This window comes from Podarcis liolepis (genome assembly GCF_965112155.1).
Source record: "Podarcis liolepis genome assembly, chromosome: 14".
Taxonomy (NCBI): domain Eukaryota; kingdom Metazoa; phylum Chordata; class Lepidosauria; order Squamata; family Lacertidae; genus Podarcis; species Podarcis liolepis.
In genome coordinates, this window is record NC_139569.1 from 30716430 (window position 1) to 30733618 (window position 17189).

Below are 17189 nucleotides of genomic sequence, written 5' to 3' on the forward strand. Positions count from 1 at the left end.
GGAAGGACAGATCCTGAAGCTGAGGCTCCAATACTTTGGCCACCTCATGAGAAGAGAAGACTCCCTGGAAAAGACCCTGATGTTGGGAAAGATGGAGGGCACAAGGAGAAGGGGACGCCAGAGGACAAGATGGTTGGACAGTGTTCTTGAAGCTACCAGCATGAGTTTGACCAAACTGTGGGAGGCAGTGGAAGACAGGAGTGTCTGGCGTGCTCTGGTCCATGGGGTCACAAAGAGTCGGACACAACTAAACGACTAAACAACAAGTTTAGAGAGAAGCTGAGTTAGAGGTGACTTGATAGAAGTTTATATAAGTATGCATGGCATCGAGAAAATGGATAGAAAAAGGTTTTTCTTCCTCGTAACACTTGTCCTCATGGACATCCAATGATGCTGAATGTTGGAAGATGAAACCATGGGATTCATTCCCACAGGAGGCAGAAATGGTCATCATCTTGGATGGCTTTAAAAGAGGATTAGGCAGATTCATGGAGGAGAACCCTATCAGTGGCTACTAGCTGCAACAGAGGCATTTTGCCTTTGAATGCCAGTGGCTAGGAATCGCAGGTGAGCAGAGTGCTGCTGTTGTGCTCAGGTCTAGCTTGCAGGGGGTGAGAGTGCTGTTGTGCTTGGCTCCTGCTTATGGGTTTCCCACAGACCATGTTGAGAACAGAATGTTGGACTAGATGGGCCACTGATCCAGGAGGCTGTTGTTATGTTCTTATAAGTGGTATGTGTGCATGCACATGGAAACTTACAGAGAGTAAGAGGGAGACTTGGAGGAGTGTAGCCCATTATGGAGACCCTGCGAGTAAGGGTTAGCCCACCACCTGCTCACACAGGCCAGATTCTGTTTCTTTGTCAACATAGTGTCCTCTAGAGTAGGCCGGGCACAGAGCTGAGCGAGGCATGGCTTCAGTGGCCCGCTCCTCCAGATCTCTCATCCTCCTCCAGACAACGTGATGTCATGTGTGTGCCCCCTCAGTCTTGGGGGCAACTTGACACCTCTGACAGGGCTGATGGGAGTCTGCAGTTCCAAACAGGTGAGGGACACCAACTTGGCAAAGTCAAGAATGCTGAGAACTATCCATTCTGGCTTCTGCAAGAAAGTAATGTCCATAATAATTTCTGTACACTTTAACGGGACTATGGCCTATGTTTCTTAATTCTACAGAACTGATGGAAAAGTTCCATGTAGCTCAGTTAACTACATATTGCTATGTTGATGACAGGAAAAAAAAATGTATTTTTTTCCAGTGCAAGTCACTTGGAAACCTTTTGGGTGATAAGAGACTAATAAATTTAATTCATTTTTTAAAAATGTTTTAATTTTTTTAATTTAATGAAGTTAAATAAACATCTTGCACCCCATTCCCACATAATTTGCTACCGCAATTTGGGGCTAGTTGTGAGCACATTTTTGAGGGTATTCACATGAAAGGCTCTGAACACTTGAAATGAATCTTGAGTCAATGCTAAGAAGTGTTCATTTATTACAACTGGCCTAGTCAAAATGCTTCATTCTATGTCTGGTGGGAAATCCTGGCCCTTACACACACACACACACACACTTCCAATTGAGTTCCCTGTTAAATAACTTTGTGAAATAGTCTAGAAGCATCAGCCAGAATCTTTATACAGTTTCCAAGGAGGGGAGAGGTGGGAAATTCCTGTAGGTGGCGATATACAATCACAAATGGGGGGAAAGTCCAAAATATTATATCCCTTTCACCCTTTGTTGTTATTGCTTCGGTTCATTCTGGCAGAATTGCTCTCTCCCCCACCCCCCAAGTTATTTTCTAGCCCCGTTGGCTTATCTGTTGCTTCAGCCTTGATCTGCAGTACAACTTGTACAAAATCTTGATAACTGGATGCACGTTTCGTCTTCAGCTGTGAGGCTATTTGAGCTGTGTTAACACACAACTACTGAAATTCTGATAGACGGGGGGCTGCGTGGGTTTGCCAACCGATCAGCAAAGCATCAAAACAAACAAAAAGCGAGCAGGCTTGACAAGGGTTTTGTCAGGGACCAGGAGTTCTCTTCATCAGGTAAAGGAGGTGAGTGTAGTGAATAAATAATACATATAACCTGAAGGAGAAGGGTACACAGAAATCCTACTATCAGATGAGCCTGGGGAGCCAGGATGTGGCCCTAACTTCCCTGGAGGACTCAACTGCAAAAGACCCAGAAAGATAAGAGGCCACTCTGCTCTTTCGCAATAGGCGAGGAAGTTGGGCCCTTTTAAGTCAAGTCAAAGTAGTGTAGTGGTAAATTCAGAAATTGTCACAGCTGAGTGCTTTCATGGCCATACCATTATACAACCTTTTAAGATTATACAACAATCTTATAATTAGACAATAATTGTACTTATGGGTGTGTTGCAACAACCCTTGCAGCTCTCCACAGGTTGACTTTCAGCTAGATCTACTATTTTCTGGGCAAATGATTTGGAGTGCTCAAATATCTTCTTTTGAAGCAACGTCAGTTGCTTTTGCTTTGAAGTTCCATTGTACTTAACATAACTTGCCACACTATTCTCTGAAAACCGAATGCTTAGCTCTGGAGCATACCAGCATTCCTGGTTGCCTTCTCCAGATTGACCCAAGGAGCCAATCCTCACTGGCTGACTCACCTCTTTTCATTGTGTTTGGTTCCAACCAGCACAAAAGGTGAGAAGGCTTCTTCTCAGTGGCTAAAAGGCTCCACCTTTCATGCTGATTGGCCAACCCTAGGATGCTGAAGACAGGAACCCTTTTGCAGAAATAGGAACAAGTCTTTAACCCTTGGCCGCTGCACCTCTGGTTAAGCAAGACCTTATCCGGAAGGACTGTGCGTACTTCTTCAGACTGATATTATGCCGAGAGCTCAGCCTGTAAGTGGGATTGTGGGGTGGGGAATTTTGGTTCAGCTCACATTTATATTGTGACTCTACCTAATTCGCACTTCCTGAAACAATACGTGAACTGCCATGCAGCCATCCTTCAAAATTCTCACTTCCCTGAATTTTGCAATGCAATTCTCCAACCAGGCAATACGCTCCAAAATGTATCTAATACAGATAAATGTACACAAGAATGCTTATAATAATAATTTTAAAATATGTACACTAGGCAAAATTGCATGCCTCTGTGTGTGTGTGTGTGTGTGTGTGTATGTATGTATGAATGAAATAACCGGCACTAAAATGCTGACAAACTTTTGAGAACCTGCCAAGACAGTTTACAATTGAATGGAGAAAACAAAACCCAATATAAATATGATTTGAAAAGTAAAATTAAGCAACAAATGATAAAATAGCAGTGTGCAACATAAAAGAGAAAAAACCCCATCAAACTCATAGAAACAGCAGCAAAATCCTCAATATTAATAAATAAAATTATAGGCAAAAAACAAAAACAAAAAACAACCCAAAACCCTTAATGGAGCCTAAAAGTTAACAAAGTTGGTTCCAGACAAGTATTACAGAGGAGATGATTCCGTAGCTGGGGTAGCTTTGTACATTTAGACCCAACCCTCTAAAATGCCATAGTGGACAAGAGGGTACTCTTTGGGTGCTGTTGAATTCCAGTGCTCATCAGCCCCAGCCGTCATGGCTGATGGTCTGGGAGTTGTCATCTAGCAACATATGAAGGGTCACAGATTCTCCATTCCTGGATTAAACTATATGATAACAAGTTTGCCCAGGCAGGCCTGGAAGTGGTGAGTTGGATGCCCTGAGTTCCTTGGAAGATGTGTCAAATGGTATAAACACAATTAATTAAAGGAGGTGTGGGCAATCTGTAGCCCTCCAGAGATGGTTGGAGTCAAACTTCCATCAGACCCACCCAGTATGGTCAATGGTCAGAGATGGTAGGAGCTGTAGTCCAACCATAACTGTTGGGTTGCCCATCATTGGCCATTGGATTCAAGCTACTTCTAGTGAGTGAATTGTGAAATTCCTTGGTTTTAGTTCATTATTTGTGGACCAGTAGCCAGTGGTCTTTCTCAGTATGAGACAGCTTCATATGTTCTGATGCCAGTCAATGATGTCTTCTTCCCAGTGTTATCCCTTTAATGTGCACAGATCCACCTGTACAGTGCAGAACTGTTGTCAAGTGTCCTTGAGTCTTGGAAACAGAGCAGTGGTGTCTGTGTGTGTGTACAAAAACGGGCCAGTTTCTTTTTAATCATTCATATACAGATCCCTCCAAAACTGTGAGACTCCTTCTACTACGATAAGCATTTCATTAAATGGAGCAAGCATTAGGATAGATGCTGCATAGTGCTAATTGTCATTATATCTGAAGGATCAAAACAGTGCCAAAGTGTTTCATTATCACATTGGTCACCTGCATAATTTAAAAAAGGGGAGAGATGCCGTTGAGGAAAAAAAATAATGTGACAAGCAAAGCAAAGGATTGTGGAAGTGTATACAATCAGAATACTAAGTAGTGTTTCAGTCTTGGTTAACTTTGGTTCAGACTAGACAATAAGCAAGGATGAATGTGAGCTGCCTTTCTCCATGGCTTCTTTTAAATGAAATGGAGCATCAGATACAGCAGTGGGGAGTGGAATAGCAGTAGGAGAAGGGCTGCTCAACCCTTTCCTTTCCAGTTTTTCCCTGCTCAAAATTGCTTTTCATAAGCTGCTTTCCTACCTGGAGAGGGAAACGGTACAGGGTCCCTGTATCTATGAGAAAAGCTGCTGTTGATGACGACTTTGAGCAGACAAACAGCAGGGAGGTAAATTCATTACATTTCATTTATTATATTTCTAGTCCGCTTTTCACTCCCCGAGTCACAAACAATAAATAACAAGTCCATAATAGAACATCACAATTACAACATAAACCATGTATAACAATGAACAAATTATCTGTAAAACAACCACCTTCTATAAAACACCATTAACAAAACAACTAAAAAACTAAGTTAAACAACACAACCACAACAAAAGTCATATTTTGAGATTCACAAAGCACTGCAGCACTCATAATCCACAAAGTAATACTAACAGCATTAACAATTAACAGACTAACAAACTAAGCACTGTGGAAATTCACGCGCACCCACACTCCCCATCTCCATGATTCATAATATTCCACTCAGTTCATCAAAAGACACATACACATAATGCCCATGGCAGCAAGCTCTATTCTGAAGGCTCCTAGGGCTGGGGGTGGGGCAAAGCAGGTGGAAAAAGCCATTGCCTGATGGTCAGCACAAAGTCTCAAGTGTTAAGCAGTCCCCTAGACTGCTTCCCAAAGGTGGAGACATATTGGGTGTCTCTCATATATCACCTTCATTGTCCTGCAGAAATAGAGGGAGAATATTCTCCTAAGTACCCTTGAAACTCAGGGTCAACCAACCTAATGTCCTCCAGATGTTGGACTCCACTTCCCATCAGCTCCATAAGACACACAGTGTGGAACCTTTTTCAGCCTGAGGGCCGCATATCCTTCTGGGCAACCTTCCAGGGGCCACATGCCAGAGGTGGGTGAGTCCAGAGGCAGAGCAACAAATATGCCTTTCCCCTTTTCAGAACAGGATAGTTTCTACACACTGGCTGGTGATGGATACAGATACGGCTTGGGGAAAGTTTATGTGGCAGTAGAAGGGAGTTGCCTATGGAGAGTCACAAGGGCCAATGTTCTGGTATTAGGAAGGAGAAAAAACTCCTATCTTTCTTTGAATCCCACTCCCTATGACTTTTTCTAATCCCTTTTTTTGAAGGCCATCGCAACTGGGGAGAGCAAATTTTATAGTTTAACAATGTTCTGTGTGCAGGACTTCCTTTTGAATGTCCTGAATCTTCCAGTATCCTGAATCTTCATTGGATGTCCCCGAGTTCCAGTGTTATTAGAGAGAAAAAGCTGTTCTTTATCCACCTTCTCTACATCATACCTAATTCTATATGCGTCCATCATGCTTTTTTAATATTTTTGTGTCACCTCAGGACATATAGGGAAGCTGATAAATCAGTAATCATATGGCAACCAAGGTCAGGTTGTGGGCAACTTAAAACATATGCATAAGAATTATACATACAAATAAAAACTTGACCGATACAGTAAATAAAACATACAAAAACCCCCAAATCTTAAATCTCAAAGGAAGCCACATCACCTTATCTAGAGCCATGTTTGCACCATAATTTCAGAAAACCGTGATAACACATTAAGCAGACATGGCTTCCCCCAAAGAATTCTGGGAAGTGTAGTTTGTTAAGGGTTCTGAGAGTTGTTAGGAGACCCCTATTCCCATCACAGAGCTATAAATCCCTCTTCACAGGGAACTCTGGGACCTATAGCTTTGGGAGGAGCTCTCCCCAAAACTCTCAGCACCCTTAACTAACTACAGATCCCAAAATTATTTTTTGGGGGGGAGCTATGAATGTTTAAAGTGTTATCATAGTGGTTCAAATATGCAGTGTGCATGTGGGCAAAGCTGGACAGCCTTCACTGGGAATTTAGCTGTATTAAACATGATGATAATAAAAATATGCGGGGTAACTTGGTGTTTTATTGTGTATATGTAAATTGGTTTTATTGATAGGTTTGTGGCTTTTATTTTTAGCTTTGTTAAACACTCCTAGCTTCCCTTGGAACAGGGAAGCCAAGGAATGAAAATGACAACAAATGAAGTTTAGAGACTCCGGAGCTTAAGCGCTGGGCTTGCTGTTGTTCAACGTGTTGGCTAGAGCTTCAAAGGCAGGTTTTCCACCAAACCAGAGTGGTTGAGGCAACGCGGTGGGTCCAACAAATAGCAGAAGAATCCTTGTTGTTTGTCCCGTGGGGTCAGCCTGATTTAAAATAAAAAATAAAAAAAATTGGCAGGCAGCATTCTGTTCTTTTCTTCCTGGACTGTTCAGCCTAAAAAGCTGTCAATATCTCTTTCATGGAGACTTTGAACAGATGCCTAAAACAGTTGCTCAAAGGAGAGAAGGATGCTTTTTTTTAAAAAAAAAATTCTTTGTCTCAAAATAGTGAAATCTAGACACATAATCATCGAAGGATGCTCAGCTCATCCTCACATTGACTGTTTCCTCTTCTTCCTCTACTGCATGGTGCGTTACCTCACACAGTTGCTTCATCCCGCCCAGTGTTTCATCTGTATATAAAAATTAAAAATTCAAACAAAAATCTGTCCTGCATGAAAAACAGGCCCCTTTTGGGCATATGGTTCATTATGCACTTTTCTTTAATTACTAAAACACCCGGGATGACTCTCTGGCCTGCCCTTCCTTTCAACTTGCAAGTTGTATCTGTTCTCCAGCTCAGAAATTTTGGAACAGCCGCGTGGGGATTTCAGCTTCGTTCCTCGTAAAATTGTAGGTGCGACGTTTCTCTCTCTCTCTCTCTCTCTCTCTCTCTCTCTCTCTCTCTCTCTCTCTCTTTCTCTCTCTTCTTTTCTTTTTTGCTGAAAATTCAAATGGGAAACATGCATGTTAGTTTTATTTATTTCTTTGTTTCAAAGCAGTGCTATACTGCCCTTAAATCGCATTCCCAAAACGAATTAAGCAATTAAAATAAAACTGCAAAAGCAAAAAATGATAAAAGCTGCATGAGAGAATCAACAGGATTAAAACTGGTGCATGTGAAAGAGAACTCAGCAAATCTATACATGCACCCAAATCAGAAGCTTCCTTCCTAAATGCAAAACTATGTGTAAAATATAGTTCCGAGAATTTGTCCTCCTGCCATCAGGCACTCTAGGTTTATCCTGTTCTAGTTCTTGTCAGAGACACCCACTGAAATTAATGAACTTAAGTCAGTTCTGTGCATTATAGCTGGCATTGCATACAACTCTCTTACCAGGCAAAGCAGCTGGTTTCAGACAGAGCAGAGGGAGCAACTGTCTAATGCATTCTCCCCTGGCTATTTGACTGCTCAGAACGGTACCTGCCAATCTGGTTTAATCCCTGAAAGATAACAACTATAGGAGCCTTTTTTTTTATCTTGAAAAGCAGCGGTGGGCTGAAATGTATGGAGAGGAACAGGTTAAGGCAGGCATAGGCAAACTTGGCCCTACAGATGTTTTGGGACTACAACTCCCATCATCCCTGACCACTGATCCTGTCAGCTAGGGATGATGGGAGTTGTAGTCCCAAAACATCTGGAGGGCTGAGTTTGCCTATGCCTGGGTTAAGGTGAGTGCCTTTGTGAGTTGGAATAATAATAATAATAATAATAATAATAATAATAATAATAATAAACATTAAAAGCTTTCCTAAACAGGGCTGCCTTCAGATGTCATCTAAAAGTCTGGTAGTTGTTGTTCTCTTTGACATCTGGTGGGAGGGCATTCCACAGGGTGGGTGCCACTACCAAGAAGGCCCTCTCTTAACTCTTAATCTCAGGGTTGTGGGTTTGAGCTGCACACATTGGGCAAATTCCTGCATGATGACTAGATGACCCTTGTGGTCCCTTCCAACTCTATGATTCATGTGTAGAAACACTTCCCCCTCCCCCAGTCTTCTGCTTTGTCTATAGCCACCTCTAGGTGCTTCAGCTGACTTCCCATTGCCTGCATTGATGCTGCTGCTGACTGGGAGGAGGGGCCAAGTGGTGGCAAAGGCAGCTGATGGCAACAGATTTCTTTCCCCTTTTCTTATTATGCTCTATCTATCTCCCACCCTCTGCTATGCATAGATGCTATTCGTTTCTTGTGTTAAGACCTAGAAGATGAAAACAACTGCCTACAACATGCACCTCTGTACACAGGTAGATAATTCGAAGTTGCCTCTGTGGTGCCATTTCAACTGCATTTAGGGGAGGCATCTTTCAGTGGGAAGGAGGGTTTTTTAAAAAAATTAATGCATTTGCCTTTCTAAAGCTTTCTAAAGCAAATCCTACATCATTTTTTCCCCCTCTTGGAAAAAGACATGGCAATAATTCAACCCCTTCCTGCCATTGTAAGGATTTCAAGATTTGCCCAATGTACCCCTTCAGATTGGGTGAATCCCCAAACAGGGAGACGTTTACACCAGCCCTTGTGCCAACACAAAACCTTATTACTCCAGTCAATGTGTGGTACCCTCAAGACATTGTTGGACTGCACCTCCTGCCATCCCTGATCACTGCAGTGGTGGACTTGGGGCTCTCAAACTTCAGTGATACCCTTTGTGTGGTGCTAAAATTCAGTGTCCCTGCCTCTCACGCTCCATTTTACAGCACTGTTGTGGCAAAACTGGTTGCGCTACCCTATAACCACTTCTGATGGGAACTGGAGTCCAGTAACAGCTGAAGGACACCGTGTTGGCCATCCCTTCTCTAGATCCTGGTCTCTTCCCTTGTGTATCTTATTTTCCTTTCATTCCTTTTGCCAGAGAAAAACTTGCGCTTTCCCCTCCCTTGCAAAGAAAACCCCCCACAATAAAACTCACAACCAAACAACTATCCTTGGCTTCATTAGATAAGTTTGGAGGGCATGCTTTTCACCAGTGTTACAGGTCCTGATTTGAATTGGGACCTGCCATGGCTGCTTTATGCAAAAAAATTAAAAGAGATGGGCAATCAGGTAACGTGGGGGTTAGGGAGAGAACCATTTTCAGCCAGAGAGCCCCATTTCTTCCAGGGCAGCCATTTGGAGGCCATATGTCATGGGGTGCTTGGGTCCAGAGGCAGAAGTGGAAAGAACACTGAACGTGATTGTTATCTTTTGTACAATTTCTACAGAAACTCATACTCCCCTCTCTACCCTCCCAACAAGAAGTACTCTTGGAGTTCAAGGACAAATTGCACACAGGCGAAAGCACCGGAGGAGGGTGAGGGGTGTGACTCAGGAAGGAGTACATCTTGTGGGGGAGTCCCAAGGGCCAGATAAGTGTGACTAGCTCCACGTGGCCCCCAGACCTGAGGTTCCCCATACTGGCTCTCCAATACTGGCTACTTTGGGAACTGGAGATGGATCTCCAATACTGGCTACTTGGGGAAGCAGAATGAACATGACTATGGAACTCACGCTCACCAGCTTGGATGGCTTTGAAAGAGAATGGGACAAACTCATGGCTATCAATCGCTCCTAACCATGATAGAGGCCAGTAATGCTTCTGAATACAAGTTGCTAGAAACCACAGAGGGGAAGAGGGCTCTTGTGGGCTTCCCATGGGCATCACTGCGAGAACAGGATGCTAGAGTAGATGTGGCATGGGCCTAATCCAAGCAGGTTCTTTTTATGCTATTGGCCCTGAACGGGTAATGCAGAGAGATCTGCATTGGCTCCCAGTACGTTTCCGAGCACAATTCAAAGTGTTGGTGCTGACCTTTAAAGCCCTAAACAGCCTCGGTCCTGTATACCTGAAGGAGTGTCTCCACCCCCATCATTCAGCCTGGACACTGAGATCCAGCGCCGAGGGCCTTCTGACAGTTCCCTCATTGCGAGAAGTGAGGTTACAGGGAAGCAGGCAGAGGGCCTTCTTGGTAGTGGCGCCCGCCCTGTAGAATGCCCTCCCATCAGATGTCAAGGAAATAAACAACTATCTGACTTTTAGAAGACATCTGAAGGCAGCCCTGCTTAGGGAAGTTTTTAGTATTTAATGCTGTATTGTTTTTAACACTTGATTGGGAGCTGCCCAGAGTGGCTGGGGAAACTCAGCCAGATGGGTGGGGTATAAATAATAAATTATTATTATTATAACATCATGGCTCATGTCTAACGAAAGCAACCAGATAGGAGACATCCTTTGTCATGAACACTTCTCCTCAAGGTATAAGAGCTCAAGAGGAGTCAGGAAGCAGCCAACAAGAGAGAGGTTCGCATTCTTCCCAGACAGCTGTGAACGGTAGTTTATCAACTCCCCTCACTTTGAGAATGACAGGAATGCAGAGAGTGTGCTAGAGAGCAACTAGCTCTCTCAAGTGACACAGGCAATGTCAGAAGGCGAGAGGGAAAGCAGTTCCACACTGTAAGGGGAGTTAATTCATCCAAGGAGCAGACATATGGGAAAGGTCTTAGAAAACAAAGCTGGAAACAGAAAGGGCATAGGGTCCGGATATTCTGCCATAACCGGAACCACTCCCCAGAAGGGTCAACCGATTCATAAGTCATGGACATACAGATAGGTGTCCGAGGCTGAGTGTTTGTATTGCAATAAATCTTTAAGCTAATTACAACTTGAGTGCTGTGTTATCAAGATGGCAGCCTGGCTCCTGACATTCTTTTTTTACTGTGGTTCTGCAGGTGACAGGCATTTCTTCTATCCAGTTTCAATGAGTGTTCCATTCCCCCCCCCTTCTTGTTCTTTTTCTCTCTTGTTTTTTTCAACTTTCATCAAGGTCTCTCTTTTCTTGTTTGTTTACATAATTGTACATCCCTACAATGAGAATAAAATCAAAAGTAGAAGGTAACGCTAACAGTTCTAATGGATGACATGGTGCACTTGGAACATGGAAACATCCAAGGTGATTATCTTCACATGAATGCAAAAGTGGGAGAGATAAGAGGTTAGCGGAGCTTCAAGGATGCACATAGGAATGAAGAATCAGAAGCTTTGTTCTTCACACCTCCCTTTTCTTCCTTCCCCTCTTTTCTTTTCATCAAATGATGTAAATAGCCCCTTCTGTCTTCCTTTGTTTCATTCAGGTATTCGTTGTCACGGTTTGGCATTTTGATTTGTACATGGTGCCCTTGGCTTTACTGCTCCTTTTTGCTTACAACTTCTCCCTCATCTCTCCAGAGAAAGTGTCCAGCGCACAAGACCCCCAGGTAAGTTAAGTTGTGCTTAATATTTCAGGTTCTGGTTGTAATTTAGTATGGAACAGTGGTGTGTTGTTATATAGGTGAATCCAGGGATGGGGAGTTTGTGACCCTCCAGATGTTGATAGACTACAACTCCCATGATCCTTGACCACTGGTCATGAGAGCAGGGGCTGATTTGAGTTGTACTTCCTTGGGTCCCCTGGTGTCGATGGACTACAGTTCCTATCATCCCTGACACCATCAGCTTGCTGGGGCTGATGTGTGTTGGGATTCCAACAGCATCTGGAAGACAAAAGAGTCCTCACTTCTAGTTTACCTTGATTAAGGCTTAACCTCTTGGTTTTTACTAGGGATGGAGGAGGAATTTGATTCAGTACACATTTAAAGCCAAATCTTTCAAATGTACACTACGCACACCCAAACACAACTATCCTTCAAAATTTACACTTAGTTGAATTTTGCAGTGCAGTTTTCCAGCCAACAATGTCTACAAAAACACACATGTTAGAGGAAAGGGTGCATGAAAATGAAGATATCAGTGAAGATAGCACTAAGAAATGCATTATTAGTCATACCTCTTGTTACATTTGCTTCAGGTTGAATCTTTTCGGGTTGCATCCCGAAAGTAACGGAATGGGTTACTTCCGGGTTTCACTGCTCGCGCATGCGCAGACGCTCAGAATGACATCACACGCATGCGCAGATGCAGCGACCCATGACCCGTGCATGTGCAGACGTGGGTTGCGTTCTGCTCATGATGCAAACGGGGCTCCAGAACGGATCCCGTTCACATCCAGAGGTAGCACTGTATTATATTGCAGAAAAAACCAAATTGCTGAAAAATGCGAAGAGGGGAATTTAGGATTAGAAAAATCAGAAACCCAGGAAAACTGAAATTAATAGGGCCTTCCACCCCTAGCATTCACACACATAGCTTGAATCAAAAACAAAGTTTCTCTGACTTTATTTCCCTGCCTTCATTGCTTAGGGTGCCATATTTCAAAAAGTAAAAAAAACCCAGCACACTCTGAAAGTTGTTGAGCTTTTTTTATTTCCAATTCAAATAACTTTCTTGTACTAGCCACTGGCCATGACAAATCTGAATCAAAAATAAATAGGGGTGTTAAAAAGTAAAAGGGGTGTCGTGCCACAATAATGGTCTCTGTTTAGATCCCTGTGTCCCCCTTACAGTTTACTGCTATATTGTCCAAGGTCTTTTTTCTTAGCTTTTTGGCTGCCAAAGCAAAAAGAGCGACTTTAAAGTTGTTGAGTGTTTTTTACACAAATGCCCCAAAAGCGCTTTTCCTATTGATCCAGGACAAAACACCAGACGTATGGCAGCCCTATCATTGCTTGTTGTGCCAAGTTTCTTTATAACAGCCCTATGGGTTATTTTCAGCTAGGTCGGTTAGAAATGTGTGGACCTAACTTAGCCATGTCCTCTAATTTCAGTACATCTCCTATGAGTAGGACTATTGTTGAATACGGCCCTATATGTGTTTCCTTAAAAGCAAACCCCACAGGCAGCACATAGCTTGTTCAGACAAGTCTTCAGTACAAATTCAATCTATCAATTTAGGATAGTTGCTGGAGGTGTTACGAGACAGGCCTATGTTGAGCACACTCTGCCCCATAATGCATCCGTTCACTGCCTTTATTTCATTTATTTATTTCATTTAAAAGTGTTTCTAAACCACTTATTTATTTATTTTTGAAATCTCTAAGTCGTGGACACTATATACAATAGCAAAACAATATCCATTAAAACCAAAATGCAACCTGAAATGATAAAACAACAACAAAATAAGTCAAAACAAGAGATATGGGGGATTTGCAGATTTTTTTTTTTTTGCAGTGCAGCTGTATCCCACCTGGAACCTGTCAGATGTATTGGACTTACAACTTCCATGGGTTAGATAAGACTGGGAAGGACTCAACTGGGGCTGATAAAGAGTTACAGTCCAAAATAGATCTGGAGGGCGCCAGGAAGGTTGGAAAAGGTGGCATAATGCCTCACAAGCCTGCCAGTCCCATTTGACCCAATATGACTGTGAGATAAGAGAGATGGATATGGTACACCACAGAAAATCTATCATAGTAAGTTCATCCATCTTGAACACAATTGCTTGTGCCCAGCTGGTTCCATTAACATCACTATAGTCATTTTATATAAAACCACAACAGATATTCTTAAAACGAGCTGCTTTTGTCATCAGTTTGAATCAATTGAAGATTAATTCGGGTCAGCTTTTAAACTTTGCTTGAGGGTTTTGCCTTCTCTTCTTCCACCTTCAGTTGAAGTAACTTTGCTTGGTACTCTTGCCCTTTAGAAGTGGCCCAAAACCTTTCCCATGAGAGCCCTAAGGTGGCGAAATGAGGCGAGGGGGCTCTGAAGAGGAATTCTTTCCTGTGCATTAAAAAAACGAAAGTTCAGAAAGTCTGTGGAGTTAGAAAGGAACAGGATGCTTCTTTGTAACATGCAGGGCTCTGTTTTAAAACCTGTCTGTCAAAATGCAACTCTCTGTGATTCACATAGGCGCCGACTCCATGGGGCCTGAGGGGGCTCGAGCCCCCTCAAAAAATCGTTTGGGGGGGCTCAGCCCCCCCAATAATCTCGGGTGGCGGTGGGCGCGTCCGCGGCTTTTATAGGGCGCCCGGCGCGCACCAGCTCAATAACGGGCACCGGCGCGGCGGGGGGCGCCGGGCCGGGGGAGGGGGCGGCCGGCCTGTCTCCTTGGCAACCCCATTGAGCAGCGCCGGCTCCCCCGGGAGGGCCATCCCCCCGCGCCGCCGATCGCCAACATCGCCGACGCTGTGGCTGCCCGAGCCCGAGCCTGAGCCCGAGCCCTACCCGAAGCCCGAGCCCGAGCCAAAGCCCGAGCCCGTCAGTCAGGAAGGAAGGAAGGAAGGAAGGAAGGAAGGAAGGAGAAATGGGGAGGGAGACGAGGGAGGAAAATTGCGCGCAGGGTGAAGAAAGGAGAAGGGCGAACGAGACGAGCTTCCAACCCAAAAAAGGGCTGGAAGACTGGGAGGATGAAGGATCGGGAAAGAAAGCGACGCCTTCCCCGCCCGCGACGTCGCCCGCTTGTCATTGGCAGCGCAGCGGGCGCCCAGAGGGGCTGGACACCGGCGCAGGGCCGCTCCGCAGCCACGGAGGACAGCTGCACGGCTAGCAAGGTGCGCCGCGTAGAGCGCGGCCCTTGTGTGGCCCGGTGGCCAGGCAAGCTCGGGCGGGGACCCCCATGCGAATCTAAGATGGGAGAAGAGGGCAGAGCAAAGGGGGTCCCTTCCCCAACCTCCGGCTCTGAGACTTCCCTGCGCCCCAGAAAAGCGAAAGGATTTTCTCTTCTTTTTTTTAAATAAATATTTTATTAAGTTTTCAAATACAAAGTTAGAAACATACACTGAAGAAAAAAGTAAAAGAACAAGAAAAAGAAAAAAAGAAAAAGAAGAAAAGAAAACCAACCATTCAACACATTTTTTATATAACTAACTGGACTTCCTCGCATCTCCCTTACCCTGCATTCTTTATAATAAAGATATCAGCAAATTATTACCTTGTTTCGTACCTTATTTTGTACTTTTCAAATACTATACCTCTAAATTTAACATACTTTTCATCAGTTACTTATATCTTAAATTAAACATAGTATTACCTTAGATTTTGACCTTTTCTTACTTAAAATATAATTTCCTGTTTCCCAAATGTAAATTTTTAACATTCATACAACTTATATTGTTTTTGTAAATAGTCCTTAAATTTTTTCCAGTCCTATTCCGTTGTTTCTTCTCCCAAATCTCGGATTCTGCCCGTCATTTCAGCAAGTTCCATGTAGTCCATCAATTGCGTCTGCCACTCTTCCAGTGTGGGCAAATCTTGTGTCTTCCAATATTTTGTGATAAGTATTCTTGCTGCTGTAGTTGCATACATAAAGAAAGTTCTATCCTTCTTTAACACTTTCTGGCCAACAATGCCCAAGAGGAAGGCCTCTGGTTTCTTGGGAAAGGTATACTTAAATACCTTTTTTAACTCATTATAGATCATTTCCCAGAAGGCCTTCACTTTTGGACAAGTCCACCAGAGGTGAAAGAATGTCCCTTCAGCCTCCTTACATTTCCAACATTTATTATCAGACAGGTGATATATTTTTGCAAGCTTGACTGGGGTCATGTACCACCTATAAATCATTTTCATAATATTTTCCTTCAAGGCATTACATGCCGTGAATTTCATTCCGGTGGTCCATAACCTTTCCCAGTCCTCAAACATGATGTTATACCCAATATCCTGAGCCCATTTTATCATGGCTCATTTGACTGTCTCATCCTGAGTGATTTTCTCTTCAACCTGCCCTCCATCCTCTTGCAGAAAACTCTTTGCCTGCCCTGCCCGTATCTCATTTTTGCTTTTTAATTCCACACACGCACCCTTCGGACTTCGTGGCAATCGGGCGCGCGGGTGCGTTTCCTAAGAGAGTGAGGACCCCCGCCTCCTCCCCACCTGCTCCCTCGCCAGCCAGCCAGCCGCGCGCCCTAGCCGGAGAGCCCCGGCCGTCCCCGTCGCGCAATCGGCTGGATCTCCCTTCAGCAGGCCGTGCTCACAACTTGGCCCAGGGACCCCCAGCAGCGGATCTCCGGCTTAGCTGAAGAATCTGGCAACAAGCCCCCTCCTCCCCAATCGCTCCGCCGAAATACGCTCCAGAACCCCCCAGATAGGCCGCCGGCCGCCAAGTCTAGTGGCGCCCTGAGCGAGGGTCTCTCCCCAACACCGCCACCTCGAACTGCGTTCTCCCGGCTACCCGAGCGAACCAGCGGCAGGACCCCGGTATGGGCCCCCCCAATATTTTTTATAAGTCGGGCGCCCCTGGTGATTCACCTTGTGAAACTTCAAAGAGAGCAAATCTTATGAGCAACTTTATGTTACTTTTAATCTGGATAGGACCTTGGGGGAAGCAATAATCAGTTTGGTGTATTGGTTAGTTGGACTGTGAGACCCAGGCCACAAATCCTCCCTCATCCATAAATCCATACTGATCCTTGGGCTAGTGACTGTCACTCAGCCTAACCCACCTCACAGGGTTGCTGTGTGGGTAAAATGAGGAGGAGGTAGACCATGTATGCCATGTTGAGAACAATAGCAGCAACAATTATAATAGCACTGTGGTTATAATTAAGTTGTATTCAAGCATCTTCCTGCCATTTTATTTTTATTTACTTTTACTTTTCTGGTTCTGTTCAGAGTCTGCTCTCCGCCCCACCCCCACCAGCACTTGAGAGAAAAGAGTTGCAGATTGGGGCAAATGGCATTTTCAGTTAGCTGGCCATTTCAGGCACATCAAATACGAAGACAAATGGTTAGAGGCCAAGTAATCAGAGTGAAGTCCTAATCCCTACAGATGGAGCCGTAAAAACATTTAACATGGCTTTTATTACATCTGGAAAATTGAAGTTTTACTCTCTAGGTGGAATTTGGGACAAACAAGTCATTATCGAATGCAAAGGGGATAGGC

The 17189-nt window shown here is 44.1% G+C and overlaps 1 protein-coding gene across 3 annotated transcripts in view; it reads left to right on the forward strand.

Annotated features, from left to right (window-relative positions):
* The window catches only part of MCTP2 (multiple C2 and transmembrane domain containing 2), a 117379-nt gene that overhangs the window by 77104 nt on the left and 23086 nt on the right, over nucleotides 1-17189 (forward strand). For all 3 annotated transcript variants that reach the window (XR_014519050.1, XM_083475037.1, XM_083475038.1), the window contains exon 18: nucleotides 11563-11685. Coding sequence is in view for 2 of the 3 variants with exons in the window: in XM_083475037.1 (XP_083331163.1) it covers nucleotides 11563-11685 (123 nt within the window). In the remaining variant the exon portion in view is untranslated. The remainder of the gene's footprint in view (nucleotides 1-11562; nucleotides 11686-17189) is intronic.